Raw genomic sequence first — 17,478 nt, forward strand, 5'->3', positions numbered from 1 at the left:
TATCAACAGAACTGTAGTCCTAGGGCTCTAATTAGCACATACGTGGGTTAAAAATTCTCTGAGAAAGTAAATCTTACCTACATAGTCCTTTTAATTGATCTGAAATTTTATAATGCTTCACAACCGTATCATTCTTATTCTCAGATATATGGCAAAAATTTTGAGTGAAATAACAAACTGTATAACTTTTAGTAGGTGAATGCGATATAAACAGCCTTTGAGTATCAACCTGCACTTTGTTTCATGTATTCTGCTCAGATAATATACATCATTATGAGAAAAGCATAAAGTTAATTGTAATCAGCTGGCATTTTCCTGCCCTTATGAAGCTTAGCGACTCATGGGGATGAACACGTGCCCAGAACTGTGAGAGAGAAGCAGATTCAATGGAGGACACTTACTCATTTTGGTAACCCATTTGGTTACCTGTTTTTAGTTTATTTCTGCCTAATGCCAGCCCTTGCAGTAGGTCACAAGGAACAGCTGTGTGTATTTTTTGCCAAGGAAAAGTTTGATGAGTAGTTTAATGTGTGTCCGTGTTTGTACTCTGAACACACTGTGAAATATTTCAGTTTTTATAGCTTGTTCAGGTATTCTAATACACAGTTAAATACAAGGGTGCACACTCAGGTAGATCCGTGTGTAAAAGACTTGTGCTCAAATCCCTGCATCCAAACTTTGGGTCCCACAGCAGGGCTGTAGCCTTTGGGCCATAGGAATTCTGTTACTGCTGTCTTAGCCCAGTCTCTATCAAGATGTTCATTGAAGACTAACAACTTTAACTGCCTCCTAGAAAAGAGTTTCTCTAATACCACAGCTGGAATATTTACATCAAAATTGAAGACCTGTAATCTAGACCTGTCACATTTCAGTTAGACTCTCTCATGGCCAGCTATTCACAAGTCACACTCTGACTTAGAGTTAAAGGTGTATTCCAGTCCTCAGAAATTCTCTTAACGGTATTTGTCAGAAAAAAATTACTTGCCTTGAAAGTAGATTCTGATTACTGACTTTTTCCCTTTTTCTTTTTTTTTTGTAATTTTGAGTCACAGCTCTTCTTAGTTGCCATCCACCTTTGTTTATTTCCCTCAAGAAGCCACCCCCAGTTTATTTTTTATTCTTTCTTGTGACTTGAGAAGGCATAATCCATCTCACATCATTGATACCATTTCTTGTACTGTCCACAGGTTCTTGCTTGGATGTCTGTAAGGTTGTCCATAAGGTTGTCTGAAGGCTTTCTCTTTTAGGTAACAAGTTATCAGGCAAGGTCCTCATAGTAAAGTAATAAAAATCACTAAATAGAAGTTTCTTTATACATGTCCATTGAGAATTCATCTCAGATTGTTATATTTCTAAACCCAAGGAGTTTATACAACCTTCAAAATGTACAATTATGTTATTCCTAATACCAATGTGAGTGTGCTGGTAACCTGCTTTTCACATCTGTATCCTTCCTGTATTTTCCAAAAGTGATAAATATATCAATGTGAACCAAATCAATGAGCCTGCTTAACCTCAGTTATTGGTGTGGTCTTCCTTCTTTTAGAGCCTATCTTTATAAAAACGCTTATTTTATTTTATGAAATTGATGTTTTACACATATGCAGCCTGGTAGCCTCTGTACATGATGTATTCTGACTTTTACATTAGCAGTTTAAAAGTGATTTTGGGGCCAGAAACTGTTGGGTTACTTTCAGAGAGCCCTGGTTTATGAAGTTAACACTAAGATGTAACTCCGGAAAAGGAGTTTCAGAAATTATTCATACAGGCAGAAAAATATTTAAAAAAATCCCAAAATGTTTCTAATATTGGAAAATGCTTTTATCTTAGGTCTTTGACTATGATTTTGGACTTCAAGATGACTTTATTGGTTCAGCATTTTTGGATCTCACTTCATTGGAATTAAACAGGTATGGCACAAAGGAGCCTAGAGAGTAATTTTTTATGGTTAACTGCTAATATCACAGAACCATAGAACGGTTTGTTTTGGAAGGGACCTCAAAGCCCATCCAGTTCCCCCACCCCTGCCATGGGCAGGGACACCTCCCACTGCATCAGGGTGCTCAAAGCCTCATCCAGTCTTGAATAGGTATCTTGAATAGGAGCCTTGACGATCATCTTTACAGAACTGCAAATACAATATTATTCTGGAAAATAATTAAATAAACCTACACCACATAAAACTGGCTAATAATAAACAGTAATATTTATGGAATTACTGTAATATGAATTTTAATAATACGATAACTGATCATACACAATATATTTTACAGTGTCTACGGAGAGGTTAGTTATATCATGTTTTTCTATTGTCTTCATTCACAACATTACCACCTACTGTTAAACATTTTTTTCTGCTTTTTAATCCATTCATATTACAGTTCAGATTTAATTACTTCAGTACGCAGAAGTACTTAGAACGGAATAACAGCATTTACTAATTAATTATAAGTGTTTAAACTGCAATACTAAAGTAGAAATAGGATAAATTTGTGACAATATTTTCAAGGAGTTTCATATAAATACAGATGCCTTTAATTTTCATGATTCAGAAATTTCAGTATCTGGGAGCTTGAAATCAAAATATATGTATGTGTTTTTCTTCCTAGGCAAACAGATGTTACCTTAAGTCTGAAGGATCCTCATTACCCTGACCATGATTTGGGAAGTATATTTTTATCAGTTCTGTTGGCTCCTAGAGAAGAACAGCGAGAAGGGGTAATTTAAATATTTTAATCATAGAATCATAGAATGATCTGGTTTGGAAGCAACCTTAAAGATCATCTAGTTCCAACCCCCCTGCTATGGATGGGGGCTGAAATTATTTCATTCTTAATCACTGTTGTGATTGTTCTGTGGTTGGACGTAAAGCATAAGAGTAAACCACACATTCTGAGATCAATGACATTAATATGATTTGTTCCAGTGATTCTGATATAGTACAGCATTCTGCATCTGAGTTGGATCCTCTCTGAGATAATACTGAGGAATCCAGGTGGAACATAAATGTTCAGCAGTTTGATATAAAGTCAGTTACAGGTGAATGGTGCTAGTTACTGTGGAAAAATATCAGTAAACCACTGGTGAAGAATTTTGGACCTAGTGCTGCCACCTATAGAATAAAACCATTTGGCTCCAATACGACACTGGAAACAAAAGAAAAAGGAGGTATTTCTGCTTTTTGACATCTAAGGATGAAGCGTTATTTGATGTTTTCCAATGTCATGATTAGATTTCAATTACAGAATTGTGTGGGTTTCTAGGTTTATTGCAATTCCTGCACCAATCTTAGTTTTCTGGGCTGCTTGGTTGTAAGTGATGGTTTCCAGTTTTATGGATCTTGTAAGTTGTGGCAAACTTTATCTCTAGTTGGATGTATTTTACTGACTCCTTTGTCAGCTGACTTTTGACTTGAGCACTAGTAGTTCTTACTACTAGTATTGTTACTAGTTGTATTTCTGCCTTGCAGAGGTGACACCTATGAGTGAGGTGACACCTCTTTGTTTTAAAACCACTTTGTTTTAAAATCTATGAGTGAGGTGACCTCACTCATAGATTTTAAAACAAAGTGGTTTCCTTTGGCTTCAGAAAGGCCAAGAAAAGTATTAATATGATGATAAAGTCCATGGATTTGGTCAATAATTCTTTTTGTACAAGCATAGATGTTCCTGTGTGCTGCAGTGTGACACATCATCCTTTTGAAAAGCTGAGGAATACTGGCAGGTTGTAATATTGTTCTTTTTTCCACTTGACTCCAAGTTATTATTAAATAGTCTAGTAAGTCAGTTTTTGGAAATAGTTGTTTGGTATTTGGTGACAGAGACAGAGAGTTCTGAAATTAGGCTTCTCATCTGCTAGATTTCTTCATGATGCTCTGTCAGAACTTCACAAAAATAATGGAGTATGGTAGTAACACACAGTGAAATTATTTAAACGGTGTATTTTCCTTTCTTTTAGCAGTGTATTTGTCCAGAACACTAAGATCTTGCAGTGGTCAGTTGAATGATGTATGTTTTTCTTTAAAACCCTAATGATAAATATGAATTCATAAGTGTATGTGTGTGTATAAACACACATATCTGTAGGATTTAATCATTCAGATTGCAGTATTTTAGCACAGAAGTGGATCTTGTCTTTCCGGCATGTTAGAGAAAAGATAAAAAAGTAGAGCTATGTATGAACATAAACCAGACCATCCAGTGCCCAGAAAATTCAGAATACTCTCTTGCAAATTTGCACCATAAAAGTGTTTATCACCTAAATTGAAAAAAAAAATTATTTTTTTCTGGAGTTTCTCTGTGTTTGTGTTTGGGTAAGACCAGCATTTCTGAGTCAGCTGCTAATAGACCTGTTTTTCCAAGTACCTTTGGCATTATTCTGCTGTAATCATGAATCATGCTGCACAGAAATACTATATTTTTATATGGGAAACCATTATTTGGACAGCATTTCAGTCTGCTTTTTCGTCATTCTGACCTGATCCCTACTGTGCCGCTCAGTATTATCGGCTGTCACACGAGGAGGGCTCAAGGATATCACAGGTGAGATAGTGGACTTAAGACACTATGGTGTCTCACAGAAACATAGAATAGAGTCATGGAATCCCTAAGGCTGAAAAAGACCTCTAAGCTCATCCAGTCCAGCCAGCAGCCCAACACCAGCCTGCCTACCAAACAATGTCCCAAAGTGCCCTAGACACACATTTTTTGAACCCTTCCAGGGATGGAGACTCCACCCCTGCCTCTGCCAATTCTTCACCATTCCTTCAGTAAAGAAATTTTTCCTAATATCCAATCTAAACCTCCCTTGGCACAACTTGAAGGAGTTTTCTTTTATCCTATCCCTTGTTACCTGGGAGAAGAGACCAGCACCCACCTCACCACAAACTCCTTTCCAGGAGCTGCAGAGAGTGATGAGGTCTCCCCTCAGGCTCCTCACCTATACACTAAACAGTCCCAGGTCCTTCAACCACTCTCAGAACAATTGCTCTCCAATCCCTTCCCCAGCTCTGTTCCCTTCTCTGAACCTGCTTCAGCCCCTCAATATCCTTCTTGGAGTGAGGGGCTCAAAACTGAACACACGATTTGAGGTTCAGCCTCACCAGTACTGAGTCCAGGTGGACGATTCCTTCTCCTGCTGACCATGGTTGATCTAAGCCAGAATGCTGTTGGCCTTCTTGGCCACCTGGTCAGCTGCTGCCTCATGTTCAGCCGCTGTCAACCAACACCTCCAGGTCCTTCTCTGCCAGGTAGCTCTGCCCCAAGCCTGGAGCTGCATGGGGTTGTTGTGTCCCAAGTGCAGGACCCAGCACTTGGCCCTGTTAAACCCTATCCTTTTGGTAATGGCCCATGGATCCAGTCTGTCCAGGTCCCTCTGCAGAGCCTTCCTGCCCACACACAGATCAACACTCTCACCCAGTTTGGTGTTATCTGCAGCACGGCTTTTGTATGGGTATTTACTTGATGAATTCGCAATAGAACCTCAAAAGTAATGGAAGCAACTTTCTTCATAACCAACTGACTGGTTGTAATAGGATGAAGAATTTGTTTTCTGCTGTTATGCATTTCATCATTAGCTCTCTGTTTAGTAAGCTAATTCTTCTAGTTGCCTCAAGTGACTAGTTTTTTTCCCATTCAAGCTGTTAAATGGGACTTCATTTTGAAAATGCTTGGGATTCAGGTTAAGATTTTGATTCATCTTCTGAAGCCTTACATTTATTATTAGAAACTAGTCTTCCTAACATACGGATCCTAGAGCAGTTCTGGCAAAGTTGGAATAACATCAGAGAATTCGTGTCACAATGCAGGGAAGATGACCTATAAAATTAATATTGAATTACTGTTTATGATTGTGTTTGGGCTTTAATAATTCAAGATGTAATTATCTTTTATTCAGTTAGCACATGTACTTATTTATTTATTTATTAGATTTTATTTACTCTCCAAGGAGTGGATATATTACAAAACATATCGCTCCAATTAAACTGTCATCCTTGGTTATTTTTTAACGATCTTGTAATAACAAGGATAATTTTTATCGAGTTTAATATGGTTCAGATCTATAAATTTTCAAATGTTATGTTAGAAGATTGCAGCTAATTCTTGTCCACTCTGGAAATATGCACCATTTAAAGTAGTAATTAAATCAGCTCCGATGTTTCCAATCTGTGTAGTGTGCAGTTTGAATGATTACTGCTTCCCTTTACACCTTTACCAGAATAACTATGTACAGGTAATAAGGCAAGCAATATATTTACATAGATAAAAAACAGTGAGAATCTTTGAACATGCTTTAGTGACTTGCATAGAGGACACACATCACATGCATTTTTTTCCTAAGTCATTGTAATTTTTTTTAAACCCTGTTGATTTTATATCCATACTTAGTCTACATTTTAAAAACAAATTCTTTTCTGATAGTTTTTAATTTGTTCACATGAGAACTCCAAATTGCTCGGACATATTGTCACATGTAGATGCTGCAAAGAGGTTAAATAATCAAGCTGAAGAATTCAGGAATTAACTAATAGTACTTAAATTCCAAGTACTTTAATTCCACTTATTTAAAATGAGAGTATTTATTAAGAACATTGGGGAAATAAAAACAGGAAGAGCTTCTATGAAAGAAGTATTACCTTCCAGATGTAACCATGGAAGGAGTGCTGTGGTTGATCCTGCATTTTGGGCAGATCCATTGCTATAACCCAAACCCTGCTCTGTTGAACAAGAGTTGGTGTTTGTGGTGGGCTGGTCCATAACTGCTTGATGCACATTAGGCTTTCCAAGGAGATCCTTCCACTGCCTGAACCAGAGCAACAGCTTTGGAAGTTATGCACTGATGTGAAGATAAAAGGAAGGCTTTTGGTGATGCATACATGTAGCCTGAGGGCAGGTCTTGCAGAAGAGAATTTTTTTTGGCATCTCAAAGTAATACAGCTCTGTGTTAGAGGAAGAAGTATCCCATGACACTGAGTGAGAGTTGTCGACACTGTGGGAAGACAAGACACTCCAGGTGGAAGTGTGGAGTTAAATGGTACTGAACTAGGGGCCTTGTGTATTGCCACTTGCCTGTGAAGTGATTTAATGATCTAGAAATTATTTAGAACTTAAGTAATCATTTTGTCAGTCCGGTTTGTTTTGGGTAGAATTGTCTTCTATGAAGCCTGGAGGTATGTAAAGATATGGCAGATGTTCGGTACACTGAGGAGCCTGCTCCTCTTCCTTGTCTTTCTGGAAGACATCCTGATGGAATGCAGATTTCCTGTGTGCCAACTGATGAGATGTTCTTTGGAATTTATATCTGGAAGTCCCTGTTTCCTAGGATCAGAATGATTATATCTTTGGATTCAGGTGTCAATCAAGAATATTAACCTTTACACAAGTTCATGTAACTGTATGTAAAATTATATCACAGGCCATGAGAGGGGAGTGTTTGTCTTTGAATCCTGGATTATGAAGAATAGTTTGCGGTTCATGTTTTTCCAGCAGAAGAATATTGAACATGGCTTCAGTGGAATGATATTTGGTTTGCTAGTTTCCTAAATAAGGACAAACTATTTCATGTTTGTATTATGTTTTATTGGAAGAAAATGCAGAATTAGCCTGCAGTTCTCACTGAATATTAGTGTAAGAGTACGGGCAGGTGAACAAATCAAAATTTGGAGCAAATCTTGCCCTTCTGCAACACAATGCTTGTTCTAAAGGCATAAAAATGTGAACTTTTAAAGTAAGTCTCTTGCAACTTCTCATTCAAACTCTGTACATGAATCAAAGTCCTATTCTTCTGAGTTTTGACAAATGAAAGCCATTTGGTTTGTTCTGATGTTTCAATAACCATACACTGTGAATCAAAATTGATGACTGACTTTTTCTTATATAACAAAACATAAAAAAGTCTTTAGTATTTGTGGAATGTAGAATCTATTCCCAGCCTAACACAACTAAGTTGCAGTAGCACTAGCTCCAATAATTCAGTTGCATTTGCTCTGTGTTATTAACAATGTTTGTCCTTTACTTTAATGCTGCATTTTCAATTGTTTTGCTTTGAGAGGACAGATAGCGTAGATAACTAGTGTAAAGGAGTTGTGAAATAAATAATACGGGAAAATGATGTGTGTGTAAAAATGCTGAAACCTCTGAGCTCTAAAAGATTTCTACTATTTTTAACTCTTCTTTTAAAGAATAATATGTTTATGATGTACTTTCTGTATTTTTGTCATAAATTTCACATTTGATGGCCAATTTAAAAGAAGTCAGAGCTATTGCTGACTTTTCCTATACCAGCCCCAATGGAGCTCTTTGTTTTGTTCTTTTTGTTCTGATAATGTTCTATCAGTATTTCCCTTTGGATGCATGTGCTGTGCATGCCTCTGTGCCTTTGTAGCTGCATGCATCCCAGTGAAAGATCCGTATGTGCTGCCTGCAGACTCTGTGGTTGGTGTTGTCATCATGGGTTCCATGGTGCATGCAGGTTTTCCTGGCTCATTCTCCAGCAGAGTCCAGTGCGCAGATTGTGTCACCAGAGAACCTGCAGAGTGACAGTGAGTCCCACAGAGCTGCCGGCCTCTCATGTCTTTATAGCCATTATTTCCGACCCCATCTTAGAGGCAACTCTTGGCTACAGGAAAGGAATAAGTTGGTAGATTTATGACAACTTTTGTCTTGGGGCCAGCAGAGACTGGAGAACAACTGTTCCACCACTGCCAATGGCTTGAGTAGCACAGAGAATAGAAAAATGGAAATGAGTGCCCCTTGGATGCTGTTATCTAATGAGAATAATATTCACAACATCATTTTTTTCCTTAAATAATTTATCCCAAATGATGCTTTATGGTTTTTTTTGCTTCATATGAACATGTTAACAACATTATTATGTTGTCAATTTTCTCAATATCTTTAAAATTGTAATGCAATATTTTATTTTTTTTTGCCAGAGTGTTAATAACATCATAGAAAAAGAAGAATGGCAGGGATGGACTCTAGGCATAGAATATTTTCAGATTAAAAGACTCCATGTACATCATCCATTCCAATCTGTCCTATGCAATACATTTTTCAATTGGCTTCTGTGATGGGTTATGGTGCCTTCAGCTTAACCTGTGGAAACAAGGATGTTTGTACATTTCTGTAACTGCTACTCAAGTGGAACTTCTCAGACCTGACATAACATTTGATATTTATTTAATCCAGCTGTCAGGACGTCTTCTTCTTGCACACAGCCTGATCCTGAAGCACAGTAAAGTAGTTTGTGCTCTGCCTTGTACCTGTAGGATGCATCCCTGCTGAGCAAGGGAGAAGCCCTGCTGTGCTGGACAGGATGCACAAACTCAGAGCTTCTCACCAGGGCCTGCTCTGCAACTCATGCTGCTTAATTGTGATGGGCCTCTCCTGTGAAAATGGGTTAAATGGCTTTTTTCAGCTTTATAAAACACTTAGTACCTATGTATATTTTACACAGCCACAGTGCTATGATTAACTTATGGCACAGCCTTTCGGTTTTAACTACCTATAGCAACTTAAACATTTTCCTCAGCAGATGGGTTTTTTTCTTCTCCAATAAAACTCCATCTATTTGAAGAATTTCTGGATGTTTCAGAAATATAAAAGACACTTATTTTCTCCAATTCCCCCCCCCCCATATTATACTTCTATTTCTTAGCCAAGAATATATTTACATTTCAAAACTTATTTCCATTATCTGAAAAAGAAAGTGGTTTTGCAATTATTAATAAAAATTATGCTTGTTTTTCATGACAAATTTTCAATGGAAATTAGTAAATATTGATTTATTCTTCCTCAGTGCCAACCACAGGCTGCTAAATGTTATTTAATTGTATAAATTAATTACTCTGTGTTTCCAAAGAACTGCTCTAAGCAAAAGTTTTGCTCACAGATGAATTGTTGACACCTGTCTTGACCAGAAGGTCTTTTATTTAACGATTAAGAACCTGTGTCTGTGAACACTTTACCTCCCAGCACAGCAGAGAGTTATCTCTACCAGTGCTAAGGTTTTACAGATTATTTAGGTAATAGGATAAAGCTACTGTGTTTTGGGCTTTTTAAAGACTTTTTCACTATCTCATGTGCACAATTATCAAACCAAAGAGCTGTTTTTACTGCTGCAAAACTAATTAGTGGTGCTAACCCTAAGGGTCTTGTAACTGATATCTGCTGTCCTAGCCCTATGAAGGTGGCTACACTTGTGAGCTAAATAGTGTTCTGAAAACTAGAGTACACTGATATTAAAAAACATTCTAATATTCAAGTCCAAATTGAAGTCACTTTTAGTATAGCATATTCTTTTTTTCTCTTTTGTTTATCTAATTATTTTCTTTTTTGTCTTCTTTTGTTGTTTTTGAGTGATTTCACCTAAAGGGAAAAGAGGTGTTTGTGGCTTTGGAAATGAGAGGTTCCTGCCACCCAGAAAAGAATGCCTGGGTGCAGACAGTTCTGCTGGTTGTCTGGGTTCGTTTCAGTCTCGTGTAGTTGTGGCTGGGGTGTTGGTGTTGCTGCTTCAGTTGTAGTGGTGGTTCAATGTGAATTGTCCGTTTGGAGACAGCTGGCCTTCTTTTCCATGTTGCAGAGAAAAGGTAATTAAAATGCTCTATTTTATTTTCAGACAATGCTAATGAGGAAGAGTTGGAAAAGATCAAGTAAGGTAACTTTTAGCATGTGATCTTCTGGCTCTTTTTTTCAGAATTATGACGTTTTAACCAACATACCTTCTGGAAACTTGTGGCACAGGATTTATTCTCCTTCAAACCCTTGTTTTAATGACATGTTTTGTGTTTCATCACATCAAAATAATGAAACAGTTGAGCTTTTAATGTAATCATTAAATCTCTCAACTTTGTTGCAGCATTTTAGTTATCTTGAATTCATCTAGTAACTTCATCTAAGTGGCAAATATGTCCTGATCCTTTGTCTAAAACTTTAGATTCCTCACGTATCATTGATTTCCTTAAAGCTGACTTGTTAACATTGGCAGAATTCATGCTAAAGGGTAGCTTCCATTTTCCTATCATTCCTCTTTCTGGTTGGAGTTTTTGTGTGTGGAGGTTTTCACAGGGATGCTCCTCAGAGACATATCTCCTCATTTGCTGGGCATGCACAGACGACAGTAGTAGGCAGGCTTTCCCAGAGCAGAGTGTTTAAGGAACAATTTTCTGTCTCCACTTTATATAGATCCTTAGATACCTCTTTATGCAAACTGAGTATCTGGCTTTTCTCCTCTTAGGAATCCTGAGTGATAAAAGGGAAACAGTGAATGCTTTTTTTCCACTAGGGAAGGACTGGAATTTTACTGTAGTGGAATACAATCAATTTCTAATTTTTTCCTGTATGTGTCTTCAAAAAGATAAAGAAAATGTGTGTAGTTTCTCAGTAGTTTTCTAAGCACTTTTACCTAGTGTTTCCATGCTGCTTTCAAGCTTTAAGCCTTCTTACTGTATGCATAGTTAAAAATGAACTTAAAATTTCTCAAAATCTCCAGCTAGTGTGGTAAGTCTGAGGGTTTTTTTGAGATATTATCATGTTAAGATGTTAAAATGAGAAGATTAATATCTGTGTGGGGTGATCTCACTTATTCTGTAAAGTGATTTCCTTTTCTAGCATATTGATGCACAAAATTCAATAGAAATTTGTTAATAAACAGAGTTGTATATGGTGCTTACTGACTAATATTTGCCCTTTAAAAAAGAAAAGAGTGAGCTTCATAATTATTGGGTTAGAGATGGGTTTTCTGCTTCTGTGGTGCAGGACAGGGCTCAATCTCTGTTTCCTTTTGCAAAGATAGTTGGCAAAGTGATGTTGTGCAGCATTTTGATTTTCATATGGTTCAGGTAACCTTTCCTGGAATGTCAAAGATGCCCAAACTTCTGAAGAGTTAACAAAGAGCTGTGGGGTTGTGAAGGGCAGAGCAGTTTTGCGTCTTGAAAGGGATGAATTAACTGCTGATGTACTGACTGCTTTGGATGACAGTTTGTAAAACCAGTTTGTAAAGAGTTTTCCCATCCTTCATGTTTCAAACCGACAGAAGTATGAGTTTCACTAATCCTTAATAGATGGCACAACATTATAGCTGGGGACCTTTAGAGCTGTTCAAGAGAATTATTTATCTCTGTTTTCATTTTGCACTCATTTCATAATATTTCATTCAGTAGTTGCAAATTTGTAAAGGGTCATGTCGAAAATTTTGGCAAAGAACAAATATATGAATTTAAATATTGCATTTATCTAATTTATCTCAGCTGAAGTAGTAATAAAGGTACAAGGTAGTAAAGGTACAATGCATGGCTTATTTACAGAGGTATCTCAGTTAAACCACAGGAGCTCACATGCCTTGTGGGGATGTTCCAGTGTTTCAAACCTTTGGTCTGCTGTCCAAATTAAAATTTGTAGCCCTCCAGCGGAGGGCTACAAAGATAATCAGATGGCTGGAGCATCTCCCATACAAGGACGGGCTGAGAGAGTTGGGGTTGTTCAGCCTGGAGAAGAGAAAGCTCCAAGGAAACCTTATAGCAACCTCCCAGTACCTGAAGGGGCTACAGGAAAGCTGGGGAGGAACTGTTTACAAAGGCCTGTAGTGATAGGACTAGGGGCAATGGGTATAAACTGAAGAGGGGCAGTTTTAAACTAGACATAAGGAGGAATTTATTCCCTATGAGGGTGGTGAGACACTGGCTCAGGTTGCCCAGGGAAGTTGTGGCTGCCCCATCCCTGGAGGTGTTCAAGGCCAGGTTGGATGGGCCTTGGGCAGCCTGATCTGGTGGGACGTGTCCCAGCCCATGGCAGCAGGGTAGTAACTAGATGATGTTTAAGGTCCTGTCCAACCTAAACTATTCTATGATTCTATGATTCATGATATTTTTATTCCATCCACCACAAGCTTGGTGTTGCATAAAGGGAAGTGGTGGCCAGTGACTACGTGATCACAGGTGGGCATTTGCTGCATGGTCTAGGAGAGGGAGCAGTTGAGTCTATAATGCTACATCTGTACTGAGATCTGTAAAGGTGGAAGTGGAGTATTCTGTTTCACACACCAGGGGTTTGCTCAGTAATGTTATGGTGCCTGTACCACTGATCCTGTGATTTGGAGTTCAGTTTGTTTTGTGTTCTGTGGCTAGAAGACCAGTCCTGCAGGAGAAAGACAGTGCCTTTGGGGTCTGAAGAGTTAGTATTCATTTCAATGTTACAGAGGAATTTTTAGCTTCTCCAGGCTGAACAACACCAACTCTCTCATCTTGGCCTTTTATGGGAGGTTCTCCGGCCCTTGCATCATCTCTGTGGCCTCCTCTGAACTCACTCCAACAGTTCTATGTCCTTCCTGTGCTGAGGACTCCGGAACTGTACTCAGGGTTCCAGGTGAGGTCTCACCAGAGTGGAGCAGAGGTGGAGAATACCCTTCCTTGCTCTGCTAGGTCACGCTGCCTTGAATGTAGCCCAGGACACGGTTGGTTTCTGGGCTGTGAGTGCACGTTGTTGTCTCATGCTGAGCTTCTCATCCCCCAGCACCCCAAGTCCTTCTCCTTGGAACTGCTCTCAATCCATTCTCTGCCCAGCCTGTAATTGTTCTTGGGATTGCCTTGACTCCAGTGCAGGACCTTGTACTTGGCCTTGTTGAACTCTGAGGTTCACACAGACCTACCTCTCCAGCCTGTCCAGGTGCCTCTGGATGTCGCCCTTCCCTCCAGCATGTCAGCCATGCCACACAGCTTGGCGTCATCAATAAATTTGTAGAGGGTGCCCTCAATCCCACTGTCCATGTCTGAGACAAAGATATTAAACAGCACCTGTCCCAGTACTGACTTCTGATGAACACAGCTCATCATTGATCTCCACTTGGACATTGAGCCATTGACCACAATTCTTCAAGTACAACCAGCCAACCAATTGTCTATCCACTGAGTTGTCCATCTGTCAAGTCCATGTCTCTCCATTTCAGAGACATGGGTGTCATGTGGAACAGTGTAAAATGCTCTGCACAAGCCCAGGTAGATGATACTGTCTACTCTTCCCTTATCCACCAATGTTGTAGCCCCATCATAGAAGGCCATCAGGTTCATCATGTGAATTATTTACCTACAGGGTAATTCACAGACATGATTTTGGAAGCAGTGTGAGAGAAACGAAGGTAAAAAATTACAGGACAAGGAAATTTGGAGGCTGAGAGGAATATTCCTGGAAAGCAAGGCTAATGTCAAGGCATATAGCGTTCGTGCACAGACTGAACCTCACTTGCCAGAAATTCAAGTGTCTGTGTTATTTAAAAATCTACCTGTGTGCAGAGTAGGCATGAAAAAAGGCAGAAAATAGGATTAACAGCCTGAAAAATTGTCTTCCTACCCTAAAATGGGAGCAATGACATCTAAACTATGTTTGACAGGTGTTTGTTTAGTCTGTCCTTAAAGATCTGCAGTGATGGATATTCTCTGCCCTCCCCAGAGAGCCATTTCTTAACTATCATTCCCATTAAAGTCTGTTTTTTCCCTGGTGTCTAACATTATATCCCCTGGTGCAAATTAAGCTCACCTCTTGCCACAACACCGATGGGCATGTTGTGAAACAATGATCTGGGCAAAATTTATATACACATTTTAGAATAAGCCTGAAATAAATGAGACTTTGAAATATTTGTATGTATGTGTGTTTATATGTACCTAACTCATAGGAAAGATTTGGAGTGCTCAAATGCTAATTAAGCATGTGTAGAAGGAAACAAAACAGTGCCATTTGGAATGAAGTTTTACTGTGAGCAGGAAATAGTCAGAATGTATAGTGAAAAGACCTGAGTAATTAACAAGTCTGTGGTCTGGTACCCCAGATGGCATGAAGCTGTGATGCTGTGCAAAGGTTGATCAGCAATAGCCAAAACACTGCTGCTGTCAGCATTGTTTCACTCTGCATGTCAAGAACACCACTGTATCTGTTGCTGTGTGGAAAGCATCTCCATCCAAGGAGTGATGCTCTGCAGTCACTGATAGTTGTAGAGTAGGGAGGAAGCTCCTTTGTAAGGACAGGGACTGTACTCACACTTGCTGACGCTTTATTTGTATCCTCATGTTTGCTGTGGCATGGAAAGACATGACAATGTGGTTTACTGGCCATTCTGAGAGAAAAGAAATGTGACGGGTAAGTACATTTTGTGTATTTGCAAGATAAATACAGATTTATCCCATCTAAGAACCTTCACAAGCCTCACTGTGTTCCTAGTCCTGTAGGACAGCAAGTACAGTATCTAGGATGAGAGCACCGAGATCTGATACCTGCTTAAGTTCTGTTAGGTTGTACAGGGCGCATCCAGTGTGCTACACAAGTAAGAAAAATATCCACATTCACTCAATAATTGAGGAAGATGAAGCACCAAAGTCATTTGCTAAGCTTTCAGGGTGGAAATCATTTGGAAATTATGGTTAGTTTGATTAGTTATTGTTAAGGAACATAAGGAGGTATGATGAATATATCAATGTAAAACTTAGATATTATTGCTAGTGGATTGTGATAAGAAGTATAGTGTTAAGAGTATAATCTGAACTGGTGTTGGGAAAGTCACCTTTAGGGCAGCTATAGGAACACTGCTCAGTTATGCGTAGTCCCAAATACTGTTCAATTATACATAGACCTTTCTATGGCTGGTTTAAAGCCTAGTCTAGCTGAATCAACAGGTTGTGCAAGAAGTGTCAGACCTAGAATATGTATTTGATTTAATGACAACTAATGATTAAAAGGTTAAACTACTTTGAGTATAGGCATAGATTAGATATAGGAATGAGTTAGTGGAACAGCCTGTGATTTCCTTTAGAAATTTTAAAGAATAAATAGAAGTCTCTCAAGAAAGGAGATAACTGATTTTTATCATGGGTGGAGAAACACGAAGCATCACTTCTGAGGGAGAACCAAAATGAGACAGTGGTGTTGAATTATCAAGGTGGACTTTAAAGAATAGTGAGCAACAGAGAACTGAGATCCCATGGAAAAACACCAAGAACTTTTCGAAGAAGGAATACCTATTGTATATAAATATCTGATGATTTTGTGTTGGCCATTGCCACTCATTGAGTCTGTGGCCCAACTCTGGGTTGTTAATAAAGCACGTCTAGAGTTACCCACAGTCTGGTGAAAATCCTTTAACAATTGCCAACATCTTACCTTCCTGCTGACTTACGTTAGAAGACAGGAGTGGTTCTTTCTAGCTGAAGATAAATCATCAGTGTCATTTTTGCCGCATCACAGCTGTTGTCCTCCCTGGTTGTGGGCTTGGATGGTCACCCTGGTAGCTGCTGTGGTCATCAGATGGAGGACTAAAGAAGGAATGGTACAAGAGCTACTCCTGGGAAGGATGGTTAACCAAAACCCACAATACTGGCTGACCAAGTGGTTTATATTCCTTGGTTTTTAAAAAGTTTTGATGAAACTAGCGTGTTCTCACATAAAGGTTTTTGCTGAAGAGCATCCCCTGGCGGTGAGCTATTTATCTGTGAGATCTGTGACCAGCTCTCCTAGGGGATGAGTGAGGTGTTGTCGCATATAAGTAGCTCATTTCAATAAATCCTGCACTCCTGTCTCCTACACTTACTGTCTCTATTCACAATTTATATAGGAAGAACTAAGACTGGCTCGTGTTTTCCTATATAACTGTTTGAGCAAAGGTATTTTATAGCCAAAGCAGACAGGGAGGTAGCTCAGTCAAAAATGTTCTTTTCATTGAAAATTATTTTTATTCTAATAAGGGTCTGCTCTTGCCCTTTTTACATCTGTGAGAGATTTTCCATTAAATTGAGCTCAAAACTGATCAGACGCCATGTTAAACTTGTCACACTAATGGTGCATTAATAAATCATGAGGAAAACCTTTTGAGTGTTTTAATTTAAGGACAAGTGGAGGAACAAGTGGTTTGGCATCTTTAGCTAAACACTGTAGTGGAGAAGATCCTCAGATAGAATCATAGAATAGTTTAGGTTAGAAGGGACCTTAAAAGCTCATTTAGTTCCAAACCCTCTGCCATGGGCAGGGACACCTCCCACAGGATCAGATTGCTCAGGTATTTAATTATCTGCTGTGTCCTATCAAGTCACAGTAAAACCTGAAGGAAAAGGTAAGAAGTCACCTTCTCCTCTTCTATGCCTTCTCTTTTGAAATTCTTTATTGTCAATAACAAGCTTAGAACAGGAAATGATAGAATGCAGTAAAAGTTAGTGCTCTTAATATACACTACTAATATGTGATGAGCATTTTTGGTGTGATTTTGATCAATCAGAGTCAAAGGCCCATTCTTTTCACAAATGAAGATCATAGAATCATTTGGTTGAAAGACTTTTGACACAATTGAGTCCAACCATACCTGTCCACTACTAAACCATAACCCTGAGCACTTCATCCACTCATCCATTAAACACATCAAGGGATGGGGACTCCACCACTTCCCTGGACAGCCTCTACCAGTGCCTGAGAACACATTCTGCGAAGTAATTTTTCTGATATC

General features: G+C 38.8%; 1 protein-coding gene across 6 annotated transcripts in view; it reads left to right on the forward strand.

The window, feature by feature from the left end:
- Positions 1-17,478, forward strand: part of MCTP1 (multiple C2 and transmembrane domain containing 1) — a 294,838-nt gene that overhangs the window by 130,881 nt on the left and 146,479 nt on the right. For 5 of the 6 annotated variants that reach the window (XM_069881062.1, XM_069881066.1, XM_069881065.1 and 2 more), the window contains exons 4-6: positions 1,831-1,910; positions 2,610-2,718; positions 10,618-10,656. In XM_069881062.1, the coding sequence (XP_069737163.1) occupies positions 1,831-1,910; positions 2,610-2,718; positions 10,618-10,656 (228 nt within the window). The remainder of the gene's footprint in view (positions 1-1,830; positions 1,911-2,609; positions 2,719-10,617; positions 10,657-17,478) is intronic. The other variant, XM_069881063.1, reaches the window with a different exon arrangement.

This window comes from Phaenicophaeus curvirostris, chromosome Z (genome assembly GCF_032191515.1).
Source record: "Phaenicophaeus curvirostris isolate KB17595 chromosome Z, BPBGC_Pcur_1.0, whole genome shotgun sequence".
NCBI lineage: Eukaryota > Metazoa > Chordata > Aves > Cuculiformes > Cuculidae > Phaenicophaeus > Phaenicophaeus curvirostris.